Raw genomic sequence first — 25,931 nt, 5'->3', positions numbered from 1 at the left:
CCCATCCCCAGACCTCCCCTAGATCCCATCCCCAGATCTCCCCTAGACACCACAGTGGTCACTTTCTGGAGTCTACATCCCCTGCTGACCTGATTTTCCAGCCCCCTCCTCTTGACACAATCGCTGTCTAGGATTTTACATCATTTTAAAACGTATGTAGGCCAGCTTCCCAAATACATTGGAAAATCTCTAAGGACAAATACTACATTGTGAACAAACTGCTTCACGTGCCCAAGGCAGCACGTTGCTCTTAAACGGGCATTCAGTAAGTGTTCCTTATAGCTACTAACATAATTAGGATTTTTACACAAGATCCCCTGCTTTTAAACAGCTGATTTCTCAGGCAATCAAAATTCCTCAGCCAAACTGTGTAACATGATGTGCCCTGGATTTGTACATGAGCCTATTTTCTCTGAGTCCATTCTTTCTTTAAATACCAATATATTTAAAGAATTTATACCAATACCAGTATAAATTCATATTAAAGCAAAGGCCAGCTTGTAAAAATAACGGTTCAATAAACCCACAGATCCCTCTCTGTCTCTGAGCACAGGACTATCTGAACAACTAACCCGAGATTTATAGCCTTCCAAATATTATTCTTCCCCCTCCACCCCTCCACCTCACTTCCAGTATTAATGTCACTGAAAAATCTCAGAGGATCATTTCACATGTTTAATGGCCTCATTTAACTTTTTTTCTTCTTACCAAACATGAACCTGGGTTCCTACAATACCAATTTAGCCAAGTCTCCAGACAAACTTGTTCCCTTTGACAGCTGGCAATACAAATTCTCATTCCAGCTGCTTCCACCAGCGTGCTCAGGTCTTTAAGCCCACCAGGTGGAGGTGGGAAGGTGGAAGGGGTGGACCCAGGCCCCCCACCAAGTCTTAGATTCTGCTTCCTCTGACCTCACTGGAAAGGTTCTTCTGCACCCCTTAGAGTGTCTGTTGTGCACTACTGGGTGGAATCGAGGGAAAGAAGAACCGACTGTCAGCTCCAACATTTACTGACCGTGCCTTTTTCTGCAACGTGTTTGACGAGCTGGCTGGGACTGCTCTGAGCAGCCAAGCACCGCACCCCCTACATCTGCCCCACCGAGGCCACCTATCCCGACTGTCTGCAAGTAACCAAAGGCCCTCCCCAGCACCCAGAAATCCACAACCCCTAAGAAGACACTCTGTGTTAAATGAAAGTTTGAAGAGATATTTCTTTCCCCTTTAGAGTAACTCGTAAAATGTTAGAAAAGAATCTAATCCTTAGTGAATTACATATGAGATTTTATTAGGACCCAAATATTGATATAGAGCATACTGTCTGATTCGAAAACTCTGGGACTACGATGTACATTTTTTAACTTTAGGCCTTTGTATGTATTTGAGAATAAGCACGGTGCTTTATCCTCCCGCATGAGAGTGCAGAGAGGGGAGAAGGGGCAGAGTCCAGTGGAGGAAGCTGACATCTTCACTCAGCAGGCATGTCCTGAACACCCACTATGCTTCAGATGCCCTTCCAGGACCCTGGGGGATACGTCAACAAAGGGAAGGAGGATCTCTGCCCTCAGGCTGGGAAGCAGACAAAAAACAAACACATCATTAATAGATCAAGTAGATGGTATGTTCAAAGGGAACATACCACAGACAAACTGGACAAAATGGGAAGTGGAACCCCAGTAAAGGCACCAAGGAGAGATGTGAAGTGAACATAATTCAATTACTGTGGCCGCAGTCAGCCAAGGGATGTGCCTCATTGGTCTGTAACAAAATAGAAGTTTGAGTCCAGTTGCAAAATAAATGTGTCATGGGTATGAAATGTACAGTGTGGGGAACAGGGTCAGTAACTATGTAATATCTTTGTATGGTGACAAATCATAACTAGAATTATCATGGTGATCATTTTAAAATGCACAGAAATATCGAATCACTAACAGTGTTGTAGGCCAAATATACTTCAAAAACAAACGAACTTGGGCTTCCCTGGTGGTACAGTGGTTGAGAGTCCGCCTGCCGATGCAGGGGACACAGGTTCGTGCCCCGGTCCGGGAAGATCCCACATGCCGCGGAGCGGCTGGGCCCGTGAGCCATGGCCGCTGAGCCTGCGCGTCCGGAGCCTGTGCTCCGCAACGGGAGAGGCCACAACAGTGAGAGGCCCGCGTACTGCAAAAAAAAAAACAAAAAACCAACTCATAGAAAAAGAGATCAGACTTGTGGTTACCAGTGGCAGGGGTGGGGGGAGAGGGAATTGGTTGAAGGCAGTCAAAAGGTATAAATTTCCAGTTATAAGATAAATAAGTACCGGGGATGTAACTTACAACATGATAAATATAATTAACAGTGCTGTACGTTACATATGAAAGTTAAGAGAATAAATCTTAAGAATGCTCACAAGGGAAAATATTTTTTCCATGTCTTTAATTTTGTATCTATATGAGATGATGCATATTTGCTAAATTTACGAAATGATTGTCAAATCATTACCCTGTACACCTTACACTTACACGGTGCTGCATGTCAATTACATCTCAATAAAACTGGAAGAAAAAAAAGTTTTGAAAAACAGAATAATTAGGCTTTAACATTTTTAAAAATTTAATGGCTTAAACTGAATTGTGTGAGTTAAAATTAAAACAAATTCTCAGGAAAAAATAACTGAGGTTTGAGGTTTTATATAAAGTACTTCCTTAGCGGCTAAAATATAGAACCAGCTAAGACTGAAATCAGCCAGATGCTGCAAACATTAGCCAGCATCAGATGCCTATTGGACTTGCACCACAATCCTACTCCTAGGTGTACCCAGGAGAGCTGAAAATGGTCTGTGTGAAGGAAATGTGACTGTGGGAATCCACACCGACTTCTCCAACAGATCGCATCTTCTTCTTTGCAATCCAGTGAGAAACAGTTTAAATATTAACTGTGTGATGTCCATACTAAATGTTTTATGTTAAGTAGACTTAAATGATGTTTTAAAAACCATTGGATGGGAATCTTTTCCAAAGCCTGTCGACTCACCGGTGTTAGTGTTTCCTCTCCCGGCTAGCTGGGCAAACCAGCCCTGTGGCTAAGCCGCACAGCCCGGTCCCACCCCTCCTTCCTGGGGAACAGCCCTCAGCCCCTCCAAACACTGTCCCCCACGGGCCCACCTCTCCAGGGCCCTGTGGGCATGACCTCCCTCAACCCCACCAAGCACTCTTGCCCAAGACACCTCCACCTTCACATAAAGCCACTCCTTCACGTCAAAGGCTTTTTCCAACTTAAAAAAAAAAACAAAAAAACCCACTAATAATGACAGTAAAAGGGAATGTGTTACAGAGATGCCCAGTATACGTTGTTGAATACACCAACAAATTAGCAGCTCCTGGGCATACAGCAGGTGCTCAATAACTGGCTGGTTAAAACGATGGCAGCAAGAGGACACAGTACAGAACCCAGCAGAAATCTCCGTGGTGATAATGATGCTCTGTATCTGCATTACCCACCACGGTAGCCGGTAGCCACCAGCCACCTGCAGCTGCTTAGCACTAATGCTTGGCTGAGGAGCTCCGTCTGTAATCTGAATTTTAATGACTTTAAATTAAGTAGCCACACGCGGTTAGTGGCTACCTGCCGGACAGAGGAGCTACAGAACAATGCACGCCCCAGACATCCTGAAATTACACTCCAGAAATGTCCAAAATAAGAGAATTTGCAGCTAGTGAATTGAGGTCTTGGGGAGGAAAACGGTTATGGAGACCACAGGCTGGGGAAAAGATCTGAACGTTTTCTTTCTAAAATTTACACTAAAAGCATTGAAGATGGCACATGGGAGGACCACAAATATTATATTCTTCCTAAGTAACCAATGTCTTATAATTTATTTCAAGTGGACAGCAGTGACTTTAATACTTTAACCCTGACCTACAATTTTATCAAAGCACTAATAAATTTGTGGCTCGTTAACAACAACATACATATAAAGGAGTACATTTTCTGGACTGTATACCTATCCAACAGGTATACCCTTACAATTTGGGAAAGTCAGGCCCCTGTGGACACAGAGATGGAGGGACCCTAGGACTCTGTAGGTGGCAAAAGTGTCAGACGAACTGCCCTATGTGACTCCCACTGAGAGAGCTGAGGACAGCCTCTGGGTACATGGGTGCCTTCCTCTCCCCCAGATTTTGCAGGAGGGTCTGCTCTCACACATTCCCACTGCAGGCCACACTTCGATCCACTATATGCTGACACCCTTAATTTTCCCCTGCAATGCATCTTGGCCATACTGACTGATCATAATCCCCTCCAGTACTCCCCAAACCGCTGCCCCGCTGCCCACACGCACTGTGGACAAATGGCCTGGCACTCCATGCCCCCAGGGGCATCTTGGGGTGAGGGCTTTGCTCCTCTGTGGTAGGTGCTGACCACAGAGCCCCTTTTCCTTTCTTCTTTGTCCCATCTGAAACCCCAGGAATTCTGCAGTCAGGCTGGGGACTGCCCGGTCCCTGCCGTGGGGGAGAAGGAGGAAAAGGCAGAAGGAAGCTGACGTCAGTTTTAATCCCTTGGTGCTGAGTGACACCCTCAAGGCTAGTGGCCTCTGCCAGCCTGCCCCTGTCCCAGGCCCGCTACAGGAATCACAACTGGTGGTTCTCAAACTTTAGCATGCCTCAGAAGCCCCTGGAGGGCTTGTTAACACACAGACTTTTGAGCCCCAGCTCAGAGCTTTTGATTTGGGAGGTTCTGGGGCAGGTCCAAGAACTCACATTCCTAATGCATTCCCAGGTGCTGCTGGCGCTTCTGGTCCAGGGACCAAACTGAGACAATCCCTACCATGGGGTTCCTGTTTTCTGGAAAAGGATACCCTCGTAGCACCTAACATCTGTTCATCTTGCAGACGTTAACTGACAACAGCCCTCAGAAACGAATTACCCCAAGATACAGCCTTCCACAAATGAGACCAAAGCCCCCCCCAACCAGGTGTGCTCCACCCTCACCCAGGGCAGGGGGGCTCACTGAGCCAGGTCTCCAGAGATGCTCTCGGCCTCTGGTCTGTGTGCACATGCATGTGCTTGCTTGCTTTTGGCGCTTGGCATAAATACCCACTTCTTGACCTTGTGACTTGTTTCTGCACAAGCCTCAATTCCCAATTCCCTCTCCATGATTATTCCCTGACCCCAAATGCTCACACATAACTAAATTGCTTAGAAGTCAGCAAATCTACAGACAGGCAATCCACAGGAACTCAAACTTGGAATAACAGTAATCCTATACTAGGAGTGCCGATCAGAGATGAAACCTTGCTCACTGAACCTGTTCATTCCACAGAATTTGGGGGGCAGATCCTGAAGTGGACACCACTTTGGGTTCAACAGTGATGGATGCCTGGGCAGAAAAGCCACCCATAGGGCCTCAGAGAAAGGCTCCCCAGAAAAGCAGAGATTCTCATTAGAGTCACTGGAAACGTTGGTACCTGATGTGGATCTCACTATAGACAAATGAAGAGCTCCATCAGTGAGTCCATCTCACGGGCAAGGCTGAAAATCACATAGAGGGAGTTGAGAAAAAAAAGGGTAGAGCTGCTGACTACAGAAGCTGAGACACAATATACCCACGAGTGTTGTCCCAGAGAATACAGCAAACAAAAAAACATATTCAAAGGTATAACAGATGAAAATGAACTGAAATAAAGGAAGACAATTAATTTGCACAATGGGTCCCAAGAAAAATGGAAACAGATCAGCCATTATCGGGGCACAAACTGGTAAAATCACTCAAGTTCAAGAATTCATAATATTTTCCTGGTAAATCTTTGCCCTTCTTTTTATTTTTTACCTTCTAGTAACTTGGATTTAGATAGCTATGTTACATAAAAGTCAAAGAAAACAAATCAAACAAAAGGGAGAGAAAAAGGAAATAGAAGTAGAAGATATAACCCAAAAAAGGCAATAGATTTAAGGTCATATCTCAATAAATATGACTGAGGAATACTTATTATCTAGAAGAAAAAAACAATCAGGATCAAAACCCAAATAAAGCTATCCATTATATCAATATTTAAAATATCTATCTAGGGCTTCCCTGGTGGCGCAGTGGTTGAGAGTTCGCCTGCTGAGGCAGAGGACACGGGCCCTGGACCGGGAAGATCCCACATGCTGCGGAGCGGCTAGGCCTGTGAGCCATGGCCGCTGAGCCTGCGTGTCCGGAGCCTGTGCCCCGCAACGGGAGAGGCCACAACAGTGAGAGGCCCGCATACCACAAACAAAATAAATAAAACAATAAATCAATAAATAAAATAAAATAAAATATCTATCTAAAACCAAACAATGGGGAAGCAGAAACGTCTTTGGAAACAAAGACTTATTAGACAAATGCCATAATTAAGAACAAAACAATTATATATTTTTATTAATGTACGTGATTTAATTAGAAGCAAAAAGCAAAAGGGACACTTTTAAATTATTAAGGTTACAATCCTCAATGAGGAACTTTCATGATATATGTAGCAAATAACAGTGTCTAAAACACAAAAACTGAAGTAAAATTAGAGAGATAGACAGAAATAATAGATAGGATACTGAATTCACTTCTTTGCCTTAGGCAAATAAAGAAAAAAAAGTAACTAAAGATAAAGAAAAATAAAATTACATAATCAATGAGGTTGCTCTAAACTGAGATTACATCTAAGTCCCCACTGTACATAACAAATAATAACCATATTTTAAGCCATTAAAAAACATCAAATTCCCCAACACCCAAATACAGTAGACCACACTCTCTATAAGCAAAATGCAATGAAACTACAAAATGAGTCCCTAGAAGTATGAAATGTTCTTCTTAACTTTTGAGTCACAGAGAAAATAAAAATTGAGATTAAAGACTATCTGGAAAATAACAACTAAAACATTATGTAACACAATCTAAAAGCTGTATCCAAAGCTACACTCATAAGAAAATTCATACCCTTAAGAACTTGCCTTACTTATAATTAACAATGTTAATTGTTCTAAGATTCATGTAGAAATAGCCAGGACAGTTCTGGGGGAAATGTGCAAAGGGACAGACTAATCCTACTAAATATTAAAACTTATAAAGCTATGGTAATTAATTAAAAGCAGGACAGACACTGAATGATCCGGAAATAACACCAAACAAACATGGAAGTTATAATACCAAAAAAAAGGCTGCTTTTCCAGTAATTGAAAAGGAACAGATTATTCAATAAAGGAGTTCAGGGCAACTCATTTTCCTGAGGAGAACAACTAAAGTTGGATCTAAATTCCATGTGAATGAAAGATTTAACCAAAAAAAAAGTCCTAAATCTCCCCCTCAAAAAGGTTAATTTTTTAAAATAATCTTGGAATGGAAAAGAGATTCCAACGTCTGACTCAAAACTCAAAATACATAAAATAAAAGCTAGCTTAGTTTGACTCAATAAAACTTTCTTCATGGAAACAATCATAAGCAACGTCAAAGGATAACCTGAGGAAAAAAATTTTCGTATGATCTGGAATACAGCTAAATAGTCTTAGAAATCAGTGAAACAACTGAGACCGACTAGTAGAAAAGTAGTAGAGAAAGCAAACATTTATTTCCCAGAAAAAAAATGAATAAATGACTTATGTAAACATTCAGCCTCATGGACAATTTTTTAAATGTCAACAGAAAGAATTAACATGCCACTTCTCTGTTGAAGACTCACTAAGATTAAAATTCCTGATAATTTCCAGAGTTGGTCAGGGCTTGGAAACACCAGAGAAGTTCATACACTTTTGCTGTCACATAAATTGCTGCCACCTTCTGGAAGCGTAACCTTGTAGAATCTATCAAAAATCTATATCAATACCTTGGACAAAAAAAATTCACCTCTGGGGACTGACTCTACAGATACACAGTACAGAAGAACAAAAAATGTATGTACAGATGTTCCCTGCAGCACTGTTTTCTGTAATAGCTAAAAATCAGAAGTATCCATCCACAGGAGACCAGTGAAACTAATGATGTGTATCCAAATGACAGATATGAGCAAAGATTTTTAAAAATGAGGTGCACGGCGTGCGCTAAGATGGAAAGATTTGTAAGAACTATTGTTATGTGAAAACACCAAACCTCAGTTCGGTATGCATGGTATCATTTCACTGTATATAAAAACAAATTCATTGTAAAGCAATTATACTCCAATAAAGACGTTAAATATATATATATATATATATATATATATATATATATATATAAAAAATCAAGGATGCTACGACAAGGATGAGCCTTGGAAACATTATGCTCAGTGAAAGAAGCCAGATACAAAGCCACAGCATGTATGATTCTATTTATATGAAATTTGCAGAATAGGTAAATCCAGAGAGACAGTAAGTAGATTAATGGTTACAAGAGACTGAGGGAGGGGAGTGAGGCGTCACTGCTAAAGTAGGGGGTGATGGAAGTGTTCTGGAACTAGATATGGGTGATGATTGCACAATAAAGTGAATGTACAAAATGCTACTGAATTGTGCACTTCAAAATGGTTACTTTTATGTTATGTGCCTTTTACCACAATTTAAAAAAAAAAAATTAACAAGAGAGATGAACCGACAAGCACATGAGCCTAGGAAATGTCTGGAAAGAAGTACAAAGACTGTGGGCCGAGATTATCTGGGACCTTTGCAGGGGAGAGAGTGGCAGGGGTAGGGTGAGAAGTGACAGGCTCTTTTCATTTTACACCTTCTCAGTTTTGTTTTTCAAGCCATAAGCATTTGTTACTGGGTTTTTTGTTTTTGTTTTTCGTGATTATTACTTAATCAAGGAATAAATGCATTCCCCTGATTTAAAATGAAAATAGGGAATTCCCTGGAAGTCCGGTGGTTAGGACTCCACACTTCCTCTACAGGGGGCCCGGGTTCCATCCCTGGCCAGGGAACTAAGATCCCCACAAGCCACGCAGCGTGGCGCGGCGGGGCCAATTAAAAAATTTTTAATGTAAAAAATAATAATAAAATGAAAACAATCCAGAGGAAGCTACATGAAGTCCCTTTGAATCACACCCAAGTGCCAGGAGGGCCCTCTTATAAGTATTTGCTCACAGAAAAGATAGAAAGTATATAGTATTGTTTTGCGGGAGTTTTCACATAGTGATTTTTTGAATAAATACCTTCAATTATAAAAAGACAATTGGGCCGAAGCCAAAGTTCCCTCAATATCATGAGGACACCCCACGCCCCACACACACCCAAAACTCAGGGCAGGCCCCATTCCACTGATGGGGAAAAAAGTAATTATAAAGAGCATTTTTAAAAACTTAATCCCAGGCAGATCTACTTATACCCATACTTGGCTTTCCCTCTTTCCCTTTGTTTTGTTTTGAATCAGCTTGGCTTTTAGACCCCATAGAAATTTGTGGTTAGTCAACTAGAAGAAACGTGACTATCTTGGGGTTTTTTCTTAATTATTTTTTTTTTTTTAAAGAAAGAAAATAAATGGGCTCAAAGTTTAGAGTAGCCAAAAAAAAAAAAAAAGTAGGTGAACCTTATCTGAACTCTGAAAACACTTCACTAATTAGAGGTTAATTGTGCCTGGGCTCTCTCTGCCTTGCTAAACAAAGGATTTTCCTTCTTCTAAAATAAAATGAGAAAGACATACTGAAGTTAGCAAATAGTGAAGGAAACCTAGTATGTACATGTCAAAAAAGCTAGCTGAATCTTAACAATGAAACAATTATGTGCTTGACCATTACTGATACAATCAGAAGGTTATATCAGAATTACACCTCTTGTTTCCACTCAGGAAGGCATCCTCTGGGCTCCTTCTTATAAAGCTGCCTTCCGGTCAGAAGCCCCAGCAGCCACTTGGTGCAGGCTGACACCCCTACGTGTGCTCATTGCTAGCTCTCATCCTCTGCACAGCTCCATGCCCCCCCCCAACACCCAATGGTGCCTACACCAGGTGCCTCTCCGGGAAGCAGCCGGCCTCGTCCCGCTGCGCCCCTGTCTGGGGTCTCCAAAAAGCTACTGGGGAGCAGCCTGGGCGTCCCCCTTGGCAAAGTTTTCAGAGTTTAGGGCCAGCACAAAGTCAACGCTTTTTTCTGTCCACAGGATCTTCCTGCAGCCTCCAGAGCTACCCCTGTGCTCTGGAACAGGACAAGGGTGAAGGAAGGAGCCTCTGATCCGAAGGACAGAGAAATACACTTCCAAGGGCTCCCTCCCTCACCAGCCCTCTGGACCCACTTGCTCCTTCCTCTCCATTTGGCACATCCAGGCCCTTCCCACGGGGCCAGCCTTCAGGGAGTCCAATCACCTCCTGCTTCAAAGGCTTCCAGGCCAGATAAATCACACATGCTGACAGCCACACCATCCCGGTGCCTGAGGATGTATGCTTTTGTTGAATTTTGTTTTCACTGTTACCCAGGTTCCCCCAAGGGAAACAAAGGATGGGTGCCTGGCATCTCAGGGCCTCAATGGGCCACCTCTCTCTGCTCTGACCTCCGGGAGGTTCCCATTAAAGCCTCTCTTGACAGCCAGGCCAGCAGCTGGAGGAAGGTGAAGGGGACCAGTGATGTCCACAGAGCAGGCCTGGACACAGGGCTGGTTACACAGAGGTGCTCCAGAGGCCACACAGGCCTGGCCACAGCGCTGTCCAGAGCAGCAGCCCCAGACAACAAGCTTTCCAGGAAGTGGACTTGCCCTCTGATGCCAAGGGACTCGCCTGAGTCAGGCCATAGGCATAGAGAGGCACCCTGACTGCAGTCCATGCTGGGCCTGGTAACACTGACTCCTGACCACAATACTAACCAGTTGTGGGGTCAAGCCAGTTAGCTACCACCCCAGGCGCGATGGGATCATTGACAGGAGTGTCCGTTAGCAGTGGAACATTTTTATCAAATAAATTCCAATGCAGATGCTCCGAAAAGAAAATCAATAGAAAGCCGTACTTGATTAGCACGCAGGTAAGTGCAGATGTGTATGTATGAGTCAGCTCAGCCTGCCTTAACAAAACACCACAGGCTAGGGGGCTTAAACTACAGACATTCATCTTCCCACAGTTCTGGAGGCTGGAAGTCTAAGATCAAGGTGTGGGCAGGGTTGTTTCTCCTGAGGGCTCTCTCCTTGGCTTGCAGACAGCCACCTTCTGCCTGTGTCCTCACATGGTCTTCCCTCTGTGTACGTAGGGCTGTGTCCAAATTTCCTCTTTTTATAAGGATACCAGTCATATTGGATTAGGGCCCACCCTAATGACCTCAATTTAACTTGGTTACCTCTGTAAAGACCCTATCTCCAAATAAGGTCACATTCTGAAGTACTGGGGGTTAGGACTCCAACACTGTATCTTTTGGGGGGAAACACTATTCAACCTGTAACTGTATAATATTCTCTTTATAATGACTATTAAGTGAAAGCAACGAACTTCATCTTAATAGCCATAAAAACTTGAAACTGTACATTTTGAAAGACAGCTCCAATCATATTTCTACCTCAAAGTCCTTTTATATTTCTTGTGTTTTGCTTTAGTTTCAGAATATCAAGAAAATTCTAACTCTTGTGGGCATTTATACAAAGGAAAAGTATTTCAGCAGCGCTCGGAGCAAACTTAGGATTCTAGGCTTAAACAGAGACGGCTGCTCCTATCTGAACCAAAACAAGCAGACCCAAAGATGCCCACTGACACACCACGGGGCTGGTATGAAGCAACCTTAGGGGTATTCTTCGTGACAGCTCTAAAACCGTTAAATATGTTCAGGATGGAATTTGGATCAAATATTTGTAAAGCCAAGAGAATCTGACAGCTCAGAGAACTAACTGATGTGAGTTTCCTGCATCCCCAAACCTCCATGTCTTTACCCGCTCATAGAACACCCCAAAGATCAAGATGCACCCCTGAAGAGCTTATGAATTACCTACGAACTTCCATAATCTCCTCAACAAACTGACTTTCCATGTTTTTCCTTCACCTTCCCCTCTGGCCAGAGCTAGACAAGAACTTTTCACAAAGCAAAGGGAAAGATGATGGGAGGGAGGAAGTCATTGTGTAACAGTTCCTGCTAATGTATCTAAATGTGTAGACATAAATGTCATCCCCCAGGAGCTAAAAGACAGGATCCAGTAAAGTAATCCCTAGCACAGGAGATATGATGGAATCAAAGATCCTGAAGATTCCTATGTCTTCCCATCTCTCCCAGGGTAACCACTGTTGTCAGTCTGATGTGTAGATTGGAGACGTTATTCTAGAGACCGTTATATCCGCAGAAATGGGGGAGGGAGGTGGGATTTTTAGATCAATCCCATGCAGCACATATCCCCGTGCAACTTGATTTTCTCCTTATCCAGAATCTTGCTTTGAACTCTCCCTCCGTTGACATCCACAGATTTCCATCTTCATTTTAGCCACTGTACAATAATCCACAATTGAGACATGGTGCCGTTTCGATTATTTGGCTCCCATTAAAAGGCATGTTGATATTTCCAACTTTCGCTATTAGAAATGGTGGAGCTGTGAACAGGATGCCTCCCAGGCATGCATGTCTTTTTTTAGAGCAGACCACAGAATATGTGTATTTTAAATGTCACAAAGCCCTCAAAGTGGTAACTTACACACCACTGTGCCACCCACCCTCTCCGCATCATTACTAACATGCTCCTTAATACCCACTTCTGACTTCAGGCAAAGCTCAGTAAGAAGAACATTGGGATAACTGCCTCATAATTTGCATTTTCTTGAATCCTAAGGCCAAACTCTTAAGTTTTGGGCTGTTTGTATTTGTTTTTCTGCAAATCGCCTGCTGTACTCTGTGTCCCTCTTTTAACTGGAACATTTACTTTCTTTATTTATGACTTCTTTATGTATTCTGGATACAGACCCCCTCATCTGTCCTATAATTGTCTTCATTCCTTGATGAAACTCTGTCTGGCCTGAAAGGCACATGGAACCTGCCCTGCCCCATCCCTGGATGAGGTCTGACACCATTTCCCATAAAATTATAACTATTTGAGTCTTTCTCTTAAGAGAATATGCTCAACTCTATTGTTGATTCCACTGGCTACAGTCATACATTTGTGTCAATTAACATGATTTTAGTCCTTTATTTTGAAATAATTTCAAATTTACCTAAAAGTTGGAAGATTCATACATGAAACTGCTCCATACTCATTACCCAGATTCACTAATTTTTCACATTTCACCCATATACTTCACTTTTCTGTCTTCACAGTCACACTTTTTTTATTCTGAACTGTCTGAGAGTAAGTTGCAGACATCATGCTTTTTACCCCTTAACACTGAGTACATACTTCCTAAGACCAAAGATGTCCTCTTACGGTATCTCCGTAAATTGACAAACTCAGGAAAGTGAACTTTGACAACACTTTTAAATACTTTACCTCCATATTCCAATTTCATCAGAGGTTCCAATGATGTGCACATCAGTTTTCACTCTAACCCAGTCCTGTCCAGAATCACTCTGCATTTACTTGTCTCCTCCTGTCGTCTCCTTTAAGCTGGACCTGTTTCTTGGCTGTTTTTTTCCTTTCACGACACTGAGGTTTTCTACTACAGGCCAGTTGTTTAATAAAATGCCCCTCCATTTGGGCTTGCTGGTTTTTTTTTTTTTTTTTTTTGAGGAAGGATTGGTTTTTCTTGCCTGTAGAGTTAACTTTTCTTTCTTTTTTTTTTGATGTTGGGGGTAGGAGTTTATTAATTAATTTATTTATTTTTGCTGTGTTACGTTGTCCTTTCTGTGTGAGGGCTTTATCTAGTTGTGGCAAGCGGGGGCCACTCTTCATCGTGGTGCGCGGGCCTCTCACTATCGCGGCCTCTCTTGTTGCGGAGCACAAGCTCCAGACGCGCAGGCTCAGCGGCCATGGCTCATGGGCCTAGTTACTCCACGGCATGTGGGATCCTCCCAGACCAGGGCTCGAACCCGTGTCTCCTGCATTAGCAGGCAGATTCTCAACCACTGCGCCACCAGGGAAGCCCGGGCTTGCTGGTTTTTGTCACCATGAGACTCAGGTTCTGCATCCCCAGCTGGAATGCAGGCTAATCAATGCCCTTGTTGGAAGGACTATGTCCACCTGCCCACAGTGGTGATGTAAGCCTTGGTCACAGAGTTAGATGACGTCTGCTTTCTCCAGTCTGTAGCTGCTAATTGTTCCCTTGCAAATAAAGGCTCTGTGGGGAAATACTCTGAGCCATGGACATTCCCTGCTCCCCATCAAACATGGCCCCATTTAATTGAATTCAACATTCATCGCCCAAATCAATTTGCACAATTATTGCTGCAAATCATGATTTTTTAAAGTCACCTCAATTTTATTAGCCTGCATTTTACTGTATGGAAGTACCCTCTGTTCCCTCTCTATTCTGTTCATTTATGTAATGTAGTGGGTTAAATAGTGTCCCCCAAAATTCATATCCATCCAAAACTTCAAATGTGACCTTATTTGAAAATAGTTTTTGCAGAAGTAATGAGTTAAGGATCTCAAGATGAAATCATCCTGGATTTAAAGTGGGCCTAAATCCAATAACTGCTGTCCCTTATAAGAAGAGGAATGGACACAGAGAGACATCTAGGAGAGAAGGGCATGTGAAGATGGTGTAGAGATTGGAGTGATGCTGCCACAAGCCAAGGGACAACGGGAGCCACCAGGAACTGAAAGAGGCAAAAAAGGATTCTCCCTCAGGGCCTTCGGAGGGAGCATGGACTGCTGACACCTTGATTTTGGACTTTCAGGCTCCAAAACTGTGAGAAAAACAATTTTTGTTGTTTTAAGTCACCCAGTTTGTAGTACTTTATTACAGCGGCCCTAGGAAAATAATGCATGTATTTAACTATATAGTTGTCTCTCAGTATCTGTGGGGGATTGTTCCAGGGCCACCCCACTACCCCCAACCCCCTGCAGATACCAAAATCCAAGGATGCTCAAGTCCTTTACATAAAATGGCAGTAGAATTTGCATATTACCTACACACACACCCTCCCGTATACTTTACATCATGTCTAGATGACTTATAACAACTGATACAATGCAAATGTTATGTAAAAGGCTGTAAATACAATGTAAATGCTATGTAAATAGTTGCCAGTGTGCAGAAAATGCAGGTTCTGCTTTTTGGAACTTTCTAGAATTTTTAAAATATTTTTGATCCATGGTTGGTTGAATCCGAGGATGCAGAATCCACAGATACAGAGGGGCAATTGTACTTATTTACTTATCGGTGTTGAATCATAGATTCCGATTTTGTTCCACGTATAATCCATCCTTGTCCTTATTTATTTGACGCTTAACCTGTCTGAGATTTGACCACTGGAACGCCTCCAAGCTGGCAACTGTACATTTGATATGTTACCATTGTTTCTGTTCACTTTCTATCACAAGATTACGCTCCTGGCTCATCTTATATTTTTACCTATCCTGGCCCTATCTTCCTTTCAGCACGTGGGATCTTCATTGAGGCGTACGGGCTTCTCTCTAGCTGTGGCGTGCGGGTTTTCTCTTCTCTAGTTGTGGCACAGGCTCCAGAGCACATACGCTCTGTAGTCTGTGGCACGTGGGCTCTCTAGTTGACGTGTGCGAGCTCAGTAGTTGTGGTAAGCACGCTTAGTTGCCCCGCAGCATGTGGGATATTAGTTCCCCGACCAGGGATGGAACCCGTGTCCCCTGCATTGAAAGGTGGATTCTTTACCACTGGACCACCAGGGAAGTCCCTGCTTTATTATTTCAAGAAAGGTAAAAATGCAACTGAAATGCAAAAAAAGATTTGTGAAGTGTACGGAGAAGGTGCTGTGACTGATCGAATGTGTCAAAAGTGGTTTGCGAAGTTTCGTGCTGCAGATTTCTCGCTGGACAATGCTCCACGGTCAACTGGACCAGTTGAAGTTGATGGTGACCAAATCGAGACATAAACTGAGAACAATGAATGTTATACCACTTGGGAAATAGCCAACATACTCAAAATATCCAAATCCAGCACTGAAAATCATTTGCACCAGCTTGGTTATGTGAATCACTTTGATGTTTGTGTTCCACATAAGTTAAGTGAAAAAAACCTTCTTGACCGTATTTCCCCATGCGATTCTCTACTTAAACGTAATGAAAATGTTCTGTTTTTGAAACAAATTGTGACAGGCGATGAAAAGTACATACTGTACAACAACATGGAACAGAAGAGATCATGAGGCAAGAGAAATGAACCACCACCAACCACACCAAAGGCCAGTCTTCATCCAAAGAAGGTGATGTTGTGTTTCTGGTGGGATTGGAAGGGAGTCCTCTATTATGAGCTCCTTCCAGAAAACCAAACGATTAATTCCAACAAGTACTGCTCCCAATCAGACGAACTGAGAGTGGCACTCCACGAAAAGCATCCAGAATTAGTCAAAAAAAAAAAAAAAAATTTTCCATCAGGATAATGTAAGACCCCATGTTTCTTTGATGACCAGGCAAAAACTGTTACAGCTTGGCTGGAAGTTTTGATTCATCTGCTGTATTCATCAGACACTGCACCTTAGGATTTCCATTTATTTCAGTCTTTACAAAGTTCTCTTAATGGAAAAAATTTCAATTCCCTGGAAGGCTGTAAAAGGCACCTGGAACAGTTCTTTGCCCAAAAAGATAAAAAGTTTTGGGAAGATGGAATTATGAAGTTGCCTGAAAAATGGCAGATGGTAGTGGAACAAAAGGGTGAATATGCTGTTCAATAAAGTTCTTGGTGAAAATGAAAAATGTGTCCCTTTATTTTTACTTAAAAAACCAAAGGCACTTCTTGGCCCACCCAACAGGTTTCTTTTATAGTTGGACTTACTTGTTTGTATTCAGCTTTAGTTTCCTGCCATTTTCAGTGATTTAATTTTATTTTTTGAACATGTAGAACATTAACATGTTCATACAAAAATATGTCAGAGTGAACTAAGAATGGAAAGAAACTATCTTAACATAGTAAGGGCCATATATGGTAAGCCTACAGCTAACTTCATACTCAATGGTGAAAAACTGAAAGCTTTTTCTCTAAGATCAGGAACAAGACAAGGATGTCTGCTTTCACCACTTCTATTAAATATAATATTGGAAGTTCTAGATAGAGCAATTAGACAAAAGTTTAAAAAGAAATAAAGGCATCCAAAATTGGAAAGAAAGAAGTAAAATTATCTCTGTTCACAGATGGCATGATCCTACATACAGATACACAAAAATTCTATTTGAGCTAATTTGAGCTAATTAAACTATTTAAATTAATTTAAGCTAATTAAACTATTTAAACTAATCTATTTGAACTAATTAAACTAATTTGCAGGATACAAAATCAACAGGCAAAAATCAGCTGCACTATTATACACTAAAAAAAATCAATCCAAAAATGAAATTAAGAAAGCATTTCCATCCACAAAGCATCAAAAAGAATAAAATACTAAGAATAAATTCAATCAAGTGGATAAAAGACTTGTACACTGAAAACTACAAAACATTGTTGAGAGAAATTAAAGAACATCTAAATGAAAGGAAAGACAGCCTGTGTTTGTGGACTAGAAGACTTGTTAAGATGTCCATACTATCCAAAGCAATGTACAGATTCAGTGCAATCTTTATCAAAATCCCAGTGACGCTTTTTGTAGAAATAGAAAATCTATCCTAAAATTCATATGGAATTTCAAGGGATCCCAAATAGCCAAAACAGTCTAGAAAAAGAAAACGAAGTTGGAACACTCATACTTCCTGATCTCAAAAAACAAAGTTGGAACACTCATACTTCCTGATCTCAAAACATACTACAAAGCTGCAATAATCAAAACAAAACAATGGCTTAAGAGCAGACACATAGACCAATGGAATAGAGAGCCCAGAAATAAACTCTACACATGTAGCAAATGACAAGGATGCCAAGACTATTCAATGAATAAAGAACAAACTTTTCAACAAAGGGTGCTGGGAAAACTGTATGTCTAGATTCAAAATAATGAAGCTGGACCCTTACCTTACACCATCTATAAAAATTAACTCCAAATGGATCAAGGACCTAAAAAAAGCTAAAACTAAAAACTTTCAGAAAAAAAGCATAGTGGAAAAGCTTCATGACATTGGCCTTAGCAATGATTTCTTGGATATGACACCAAAACCACAGGTAAAACCAAAAAAAGAGAAAACATAAATTGATTCATTAAAATTGAAAACTTTTGTGCATCAAAAGACATTATCAACAGAGTGTAAAAGCAACCCACAGAATGGAAGAAAATATGTGTAAATCATATATCTGATAAGGAGTTAATATCTAGACCACATAGAACTCCTACAACTCAACCAAGACAACCCAAACAATATGATTAAAAAATGAGCAAAGGATTTGAACAGACATATCCAAAGAAGATATACAAATGGCCATGAAATGTATACAAATGACATGAAAAAATGCTCAAAGTCACTAATCATTAGAAAAATGCAAATCAAAACCACAATGAGATTAAAACCACTTCACACTCATTTTGATGACTGTTATCAATAAAACAGAAAATAACAAATGTTGACAGTATGGCGGTTACCCAAAAAGTTAAACATAGAACGACCATATGATCCAGCAGTTCCACTTCTGGGTGTACATCCAAAAGAACTGAAAGCAAGGACTTGAACAGACATCTGTATACCCATGTTCATAACAGCACTATTCACAAGAGCCAAAAGGAGGAAACAACCCAAATGTCCACCGAAAGACAGAAAAAGCTGAAAAACAGAATGTGGTATATGCATGGTATGTATGCACACGTGTGTGTATAATGGAGTATTATTCAGCCTTAAAAAAAGTACTAACACATGTTACAATACAGATGAACCTTGAAAAGACTATGTTAAGTGAAAGAAGACAGTTACAAAAGGACAAATAATATAATTCCATTTATTTGAGATACTATAATAGTCAAATTCATAGAGATGGAAAGTAGAATGGTGACTGCCAGGGCTGGAAGGGGGAATGGGGAGTTGTTGTTGAATGGGGGCAGAGTTTCAGTCTGGGGGATGAAAACAGTTCTGGAGATGGATGGTAGCAACGGTGGCACAACAGTCTGAAGATACTTAATGCTAGTGAACTGTACACTTAAAAATGGCTTAAAAGGTCTCTTTTAGGCATATTTTACCTTAATTAAGAAAAGATCTTACTTTATGGTTTCCCCTTTCCGTGTTTCTTTTCGCAAAATAAGCAGATGCACAACCAGCCAGTCCCTCCACTCCTGCCCTCCCTCCACGTCTCATGTTCACTTAAGACAGAGCCCCCCCCCCTTGTCACCACTCTTCCTGTAGACTTTAAGCTCCTCTAGAAACGTATCCAATGTTATACAAAGACTATGGTGACCTGGGAGTTATTTCACTGTTGGGAGGAAAATTCCCAATTTCCATATGTTATTTCCAAATGTTCTATAAGAGTTGAAAACATAAAATAACGTCCTACAAAAGGACAGCAAGGTGGACACTTAACTGAATATGACCCAGAGGTTGTGCCTAAAAGCATCCTCAGCCTGTGACCCCTCACTCATTCCTATACACCCGTCTTACCATTCATTTGTGGGCTGCTCCCTATTTTAGATGGAACTCTTAAGTCCTCACTCAATTCCTCATCATCCCACAAATCCTACTCATTCTCCTTCCCAATGCCCATTGTCTTCCAGGAGCCAAAATGTTGTGTGCGTCCCTGCTCCAGACCCCTAAGGAATGACTGAACTTTCCCTTCTGCATCAGTTTTCTCCCAGGATGCTCCTCCCAGGAATTCCTGGGAATTCCCCCAACAAATCCAAGACCAAGGCCCTTGATTCTTCATGCACCTCCTTTCTTGGGTGCAACCACTACCCTCTTAGCTTTCCCACCCCCACCCCCGGGTGCTGCCAAATTATCCTCCAAAAACGTGGCTGCAGCTCGCCATGCCTTGCCCTGCTTATCGCATCACATCCTGCATTTGCCTGGGAGCTAAGATCCTCAGGCTCTTGACTCCACACGATTTCCCCTTCTCTGAGGACGGTGCTCTGGCTGCTCTTGGTTCCTACTGCCTCTTCCCACATCTGCCCTCCTCTCTCAGCCCTTTCCGGTCTGCAAACACATTCCACAAACACATTCCACCGCATCCCACGTGGCGGGTTACCAGAGGTAAAGGAGAAGATCTTGTGAGGGTTGGCCGCTAACAGGCGTTACCACAGATATGCTTGCTCCAGGAAGTCTTTGGCAAATCATATCTGATGCACGTAACACTCAGTTCAGACTGGACTGTGAATTCGTCCATAAGTATGGCCTCAAATGTCATCTCCCCATTCCCTCTTCCTCCCCTACTGTGATTTTGTTCCCCACGTGGGAAACTGCTTTTGCATGCCCCCAATGTGCCGGGCACGGGGCAGGTTTCCTTCGCCTTTCTTGTGCTGGGATTCTTTTGAATCTGCGCTTTAAACCTTCTTCCAGTGACATTTGTTTCCTTTCACCACTTGAAGATCTCCCATTTCGTCAGACAGCCTAATTTGAGGAAACAGTCGTCACTATCACCATTGCATGTGCTTTTTTAATGGCACTGAAGCCATGGTGTGCCCTCTCCCAAACACACGCGAACACATACGTGAGTGTGCACACACGTGTTCACATAATCTCGTTTAGCCCCTCACATGCAAATTCTTTAAAGCTAACATTTCCCTCATATCAGCACTGTACAGTATGCAAGCATATACGCTAAGGTTTTGCTGCCTTGGTCATCATTACACCTCTGCTAAGCCCCTCTTGGGGCAGGGCCCTCTAGTTCCACAGATTAGAGTCAATCCATTTCATTTTTGCCTTCAAATCTCCCACAGTCAACAAACAGAACTCTAAGCAAACAAGGCGAAGCTCCTCTTTGGCTCTGGACTCCACAAGACTGTTCCTGAAGCAACAGTGACCAACACACAGACCCTGGACAAACAGGAGAGTGGCCCACAGAGCTTCCTGCAATGCTGGAAATGTCCTCTACATACCTGGGCCATCTGAGCCGCCGCCACACGCGGCCACTGAAATGCAGCTGGTGCGGTGGAGGAACTGAATCTTTCAGTTCAGTTCAGTTTAATTAATTTTAACCTAGATAGCTACATGTGCCTAGCGGCTACTATACTCCACTGCACAAGTCTACCATGAGGATTTCTGTCATTTAAGTGCGCGCTGGGTTAACTAGCCCTCCAGGAGGGCACTGGGTGTGTGGAAACTATTAGGCTGGCAGCTTTGGGGACTTGGGGAAAACCCTCCCCTACTCCAGGAGGATTTGAAGAAGCAGCCACATTCTCCCCGGATAACATCTCAAAAGTGACAGAGTGCTTACTGAAGCTCATTCCAGTGACAATTAAAGACACACACACCACATCCCACTGCAACTTAAGACTTTCTGGAGGACAAGCCACTTAGTCTAATTAGGCTAAATTTTTCTGTAATTATTTCCTTCCCTTTGGCTTTTGATTTTTTTTTTTTTTGGTTCTTTCAGAGAAAGAACTTAAAAAAAAAAAAAAAAAAAACCAGAAATCCCCAAAATAACACAAACCACACCAACACAATTCCTTATTTTTGAAAAGCCTTCCTAATGTTCAACAATTCCTTGGCCACTCTGCTAATATGATTTTCAACAGATCACACCCCAGATGTATTTTAGACAACAGCACATGCAAGCAGAGCTGTCCCACCCTCATTTCCAACTTGGCAAGCTCCTCGGCAAAACCAAATAAATACATACTAGAAAAAGGAGGCTGGTACAAACCCCAGCCAGTTGCAGCCATAATTAGTGAGCCAGAGCTCCTCTTGTTGCTTAGATTTTTACTTCAAAACTCAAGAAGCCCGCACTACCCACCGAACTCCTAGTGTTTCTGTTACAGTGATGCAGTCCAACAATACAAAACCAAAGAACCCAGAGTCACTGAGAAGCGATGTTTTCAAAACCAGTCCTTTCAGCCCAACTGTCCTTTCACGAAATTACTATTGGCCATGGAAAATCCAGACTTAACCAGTAACGCTTCCTCTGCAAAGCAAATCCCCCCTGGTTACTCTGCTTTTGACACCTTCCACGTATGGTATTTATGGAGTCCACCTGGCAGTCACCACAGGTCCCCAAAGAAGAAAATATCTTAATGACAACTTTCTTCACCATGAACAGAAATATGTCACAGTCCATAGGGAGCTCCCCGTAGGGCACAGCAGGGTAAACCCAAAGCTCCGCAGCCCAGCCCTTCTCCAGGTGGTAAGCACAGGATGCTGCGGGTTCCCCTCCAGGTTCCCAGGGAATGGACGAGATAAACACCAAAAGGCCCCTGACATCAACGAGCATTTTAGAAGATGGTTTTAAACCTTGGGTTCAGATAACAGTAGCCCACTTTCTTTTCCCTGACAACTTGGAATTGTATAATTACAGCTCTCCCTGGGAAAAGAGTTACAGAGTACACAAATTTCCTACACTTTTTAATCAGAGTAGTCAAGAGTTCTGCAGATTAGGGAGGCCAAGGCTTTCACACCCAGTTTCCATTTCAATGATAATGATAACTTTCCACATCCTGGCCTCCCGTGGAATGCATTTTAAAGGAGCGCCACTTCTCGGCTGAAACCTTGCTTTAGAAATCCCCCTTTAGGGGATTAATCTTCCCTACCTGTCAGACGGGCTGTTCCCCTACTCCTGCATTTCTATCCCATTGATCTCAGAAAAAGATTCCAAAGGATAGGCATTAAACCCAAACTCTGCCAGGCTTAAATGTCTCAGAGGTTAAACCGAGGCTAAAGAGACAAAACGTTCTCAGGGAACAAGTAATTCACTACAAATCACACCATAACAGAGACTGACATACAAACAATAATTACGGCGGTATTTTGACCAAACAATACAAAAACGGTTTAGCAATAATAATACAAATGTTATTTCACATTGCCTCGTAAATCTGCATGCAGATCACTCTCACCAAAAACTACTCTTGGTAAACGCACCACTTTAAACCCATGTTGCTTTTCTGCTTGCAAAATATTAAGCAGATTTCTTGTTAAGTTTTCTAACTATGACTTGCTTTACTAATCAAGAGTTCAGCCTCACTGACTAGAGCCCCTCGGTCACCTAACGCCATTTTATAAACAGTTTAGTACAGCAGCTCACAGGAACGTTACATAGGGTCAGTGGTGGTCATTTTCTCCAGATGGCATTTTTATCAAGTAGACGTGAGGGTTAAACTTGCTCTCACTGTTAAACATTGAAAATTTTCAAATGTGTGATTCTTCTTTGCTTAGTACACAGCCATAATAAGAAAAACATGCTTCCTTACTATAGAGTATATAAAACCTTTTCTTTTTCCATAAAGTCTTCTTATTCAAGATGTTTTCATTTACTTACTTCCAAATGGATCACTATCATTATTTATTACCACCATCACTCCAGGGATCTGGGCCAGAAGTAAACACTGCACTGTCAAAATTGGGGTGGGGAACCCCAAAACTCCCAGCCTAACCTACCCAGGTGGGGCACACGGTCCCAAATCAGGTATTTGTCTCGTTAAGGAACAGAGTCTTCTATAAAAATGTAGAACCTATAAATCCTTTTAGAATAACTTTTCCATGTTTTTACATAGTAACTTATGTTTTGTGTATAAAATACACTCAAAATTACAGGGATTCTTCTTTACAGCAGAAAAGATGCCAAACACTCGAATCTCCTGTAATCATAAAATTGTATTCATAGTTTTGAATATGATCATATTCTTTGAATTTCCAGCTAGCCTAGCATTCCAGAAGGAAGAGAATTATAAACAGCTTCTCTACTCCCTCCCCTATAGAGATTACTATTATTTTACTGGAAAAAGAAAATTACCTCCACACAGGGTTCAAAACGTAATGAAAATGATATTGGATGGCTTCGTTCCTCAGAGATTTCTTAAACTCGACTGTAAACGACGGCAATGTTTAAACTACTCTGCGCTTTTAAAATGCGAGCAGTCTTTCCAGTCTTGTTACAACCTTTATTTAAGCAACAGACCCCATCACCTTTTCTCACATCACCCACCTCCAACTCTTCCCTGACAAATGCAACTTAAACCGCCGCCAGGCATAAGTTTACGAGGTAGGGTTTTGCAGGGCAATTAACCCCCACAAGGCCACCACGCAAACGCTGTGCAAAAGCACGTCGAGTCGCCAGGATAAGACCCCTCTTTCCCCTCCCACAGCGCAGCAAATGCATCCCCAGACTCGAAAGTGGAGAAGGATTCTAGCGGGGTGAGGGGTGCAGAAATCCACAGGGATGTTGTTAAAACCCCAAAGACTGACTTAGAAGGTCTGGTTTACCTACCATTGCACATTGCACCCTGAGCGGCTTATGCTTTAAGGAGCAGCGACATAAATGCCAACCCCTTTCCCAAATCAAGTAACAAGGGATGTATGACGTAATCGGCCCTTGCTTAAACCCAAACGCCCCCCAGGAAAGGCTGCCCAGCATTCCTAAATCTGAGGACTGGTCCCTGGAGCGCGCAGCTGGCAGCAGGATACGAGAAGAGCTGAGCCCCCTTCTCGCGCCTGTTGCCTAACTCTCACCTTCCTGCAGAAATGGAGCGGGGGGTGGGGGGGAGGAAGCAATGCGTGGAGTGGAGACACTGAGACCCACTCACGTGTAAGGGGAGGCTCACGGATTTCTGGGACGTGAGGCGAACCCCCTCAGCCTCCAAACCTGGAGGCCCCGCCGCCTTCCCCCGCCGCGGCAGGGTGCGGGAATCTGGCGAGGGGTGCAGGCCAGGGGTGCCCCGGGGATCGGGACGGCTTGGCCCCCTAGGCCGGTCCCCCCAGGTTCCCCCCGAACCTGGCGGCAGCTCTTGGGCGCCCCGGGGTCCACGCCGCCCAAGATCGCTCGACCCTCGAGGAAAACGCCACCCGGGAGCCGGGCCCGCCCCTCCAGCCTGCCCGAAGGAGGCCAGGTCCCCATCAGCCGAAAGGCCGCCCGGGGACCCCAGGCACAGGAAATGCCGCTTCGGCCACCTCCCGGCGGTGGGGGAGGGGGTGAGGGGCCAACAAAAGGGAAGCCAAATCCCCTTTCAACCAAGCGGCGGGGATAGGGAGCCCCCTTCCCCGAGCCTCGTCCCACTGCGGCGCCCGCCCTGGGGAGACCTCGGCGCAGAGGGGGGCGCCGCGGGCCAGGAGCCCTGGAAGGGAACCTCGGGGAGCAGGGCCGAGTCAAGATGCTGAGAACCTCGGACACGTCTGCGGACCCGGGGCCCGGCCGCATTCACACTCACGACCCTCATAAACCCCCGGCTAGGGGCTCCCCGCGGGCGCCGGCGCCGCCCGCCCCGGCCTCTGGAAACACTTAGCCGTCCCCAGAGCGCGCCTTATTGAAAGCAGCCTCGCGCGGCGGGGCGCGGGCAGGGGAGCGGGGCCGAGGCGGGTGCGGAGGGGCCCAGTCAGGCGCCCCTCTCTCGGGAGCAGCGGCGCCGGCGCGGCGGCCAAGGCAGAATCACGAAAGAAGGGAAACACGCACGAGCCGCGAGCCCCGTGCTCGCGCACGGAGGAGGTGCGCCCGGGCAGGCGCGGACCGGCTGGTCCTACCTGAGGTCCCGGACACGCAGAGCAGGAGAGCGGCGGCCGCCCAGACGGATGGGACGCACAGCAACGGCAGCGCCAAGCCCCGGGCCATGCCGCGGGCCGTAGGGGCCGGGGCGCTGGGACCGGCGCGGCGCGGGGTCCGGGCGCCACCACCCCTGTCGGCCGCGCGTCCGCTGCCCTTTCTCCTGGGCACTTTGCAAGTTGGTCCCTTTCGAGCAACTCGTGGTCCTCCTCCTCTCCCGGCCGGGATGCGCCTCTCGGCTCCGGCCGCCTGGACAAGCGCGGGGGGCGGGCGCGGGCGAGCAGGGAGGCAGGGTCCCAGGCTCGCCCGCCCCGATGGGCAGAGCGAGGCCGGCGCCGGCGCCCCCTGCCGGAGGGACACGCCTGCGGCGGGCGGGGCGCGCGGGCAGCTGGGGGCCGGGACCGGGGGCCGCAGCTCAGTCCCCGG

At 44.0% G+C, this 25,931-nt stretch overlaps 1 protein-coding gene across 1 annotated transcript in view; it reads right to left on the bottom strand.

Annotated features, from left to right (window-relative positions):
* ROR2 (receptor tyrosine kinase like orphan receptor 2) overlaps window positions 1-25,712 on the bottom strand; it is a 218,101-nt gene extending 192,389 nt beyond the window's left edge. The window contains exon 1 of the mRNA XM_029203688.1: window positions 25,487-25,712. Coding sequence (XP_029059521.1) covers window positions 25,487-25,574 — 88 coding nt within the window. The 5' untranslated portion in view covers window positions 25,575-25,712. The remainder of the gene's footprint in view (window positions 1-25,486) is intronic.
* Window positions 25,713-25,931: the final 219 nt, after the last annotated feature.

Source organism: Monodon monoceros, unplaced genomic scaffold (genome assembly GCF_005190385.1).
Source record: "Monodon monoceros isolate NGI ecotype Baffin Bay Population unplaced genomic scaffold, NGI_Narwhal_1 Super_Scaffold_5, whole genome shotgun sequence".
Classification (NCBI taxonomy): domain Eukaryota; kingdom Metazoa; phylum Chordata; class Mammalia; order Artiodactyla; family Monodontidae; genus Monodon; species Monodon monoceros.
This window is presented reverse-complemented; position numbering and strand designations above follow the sequence as displayed.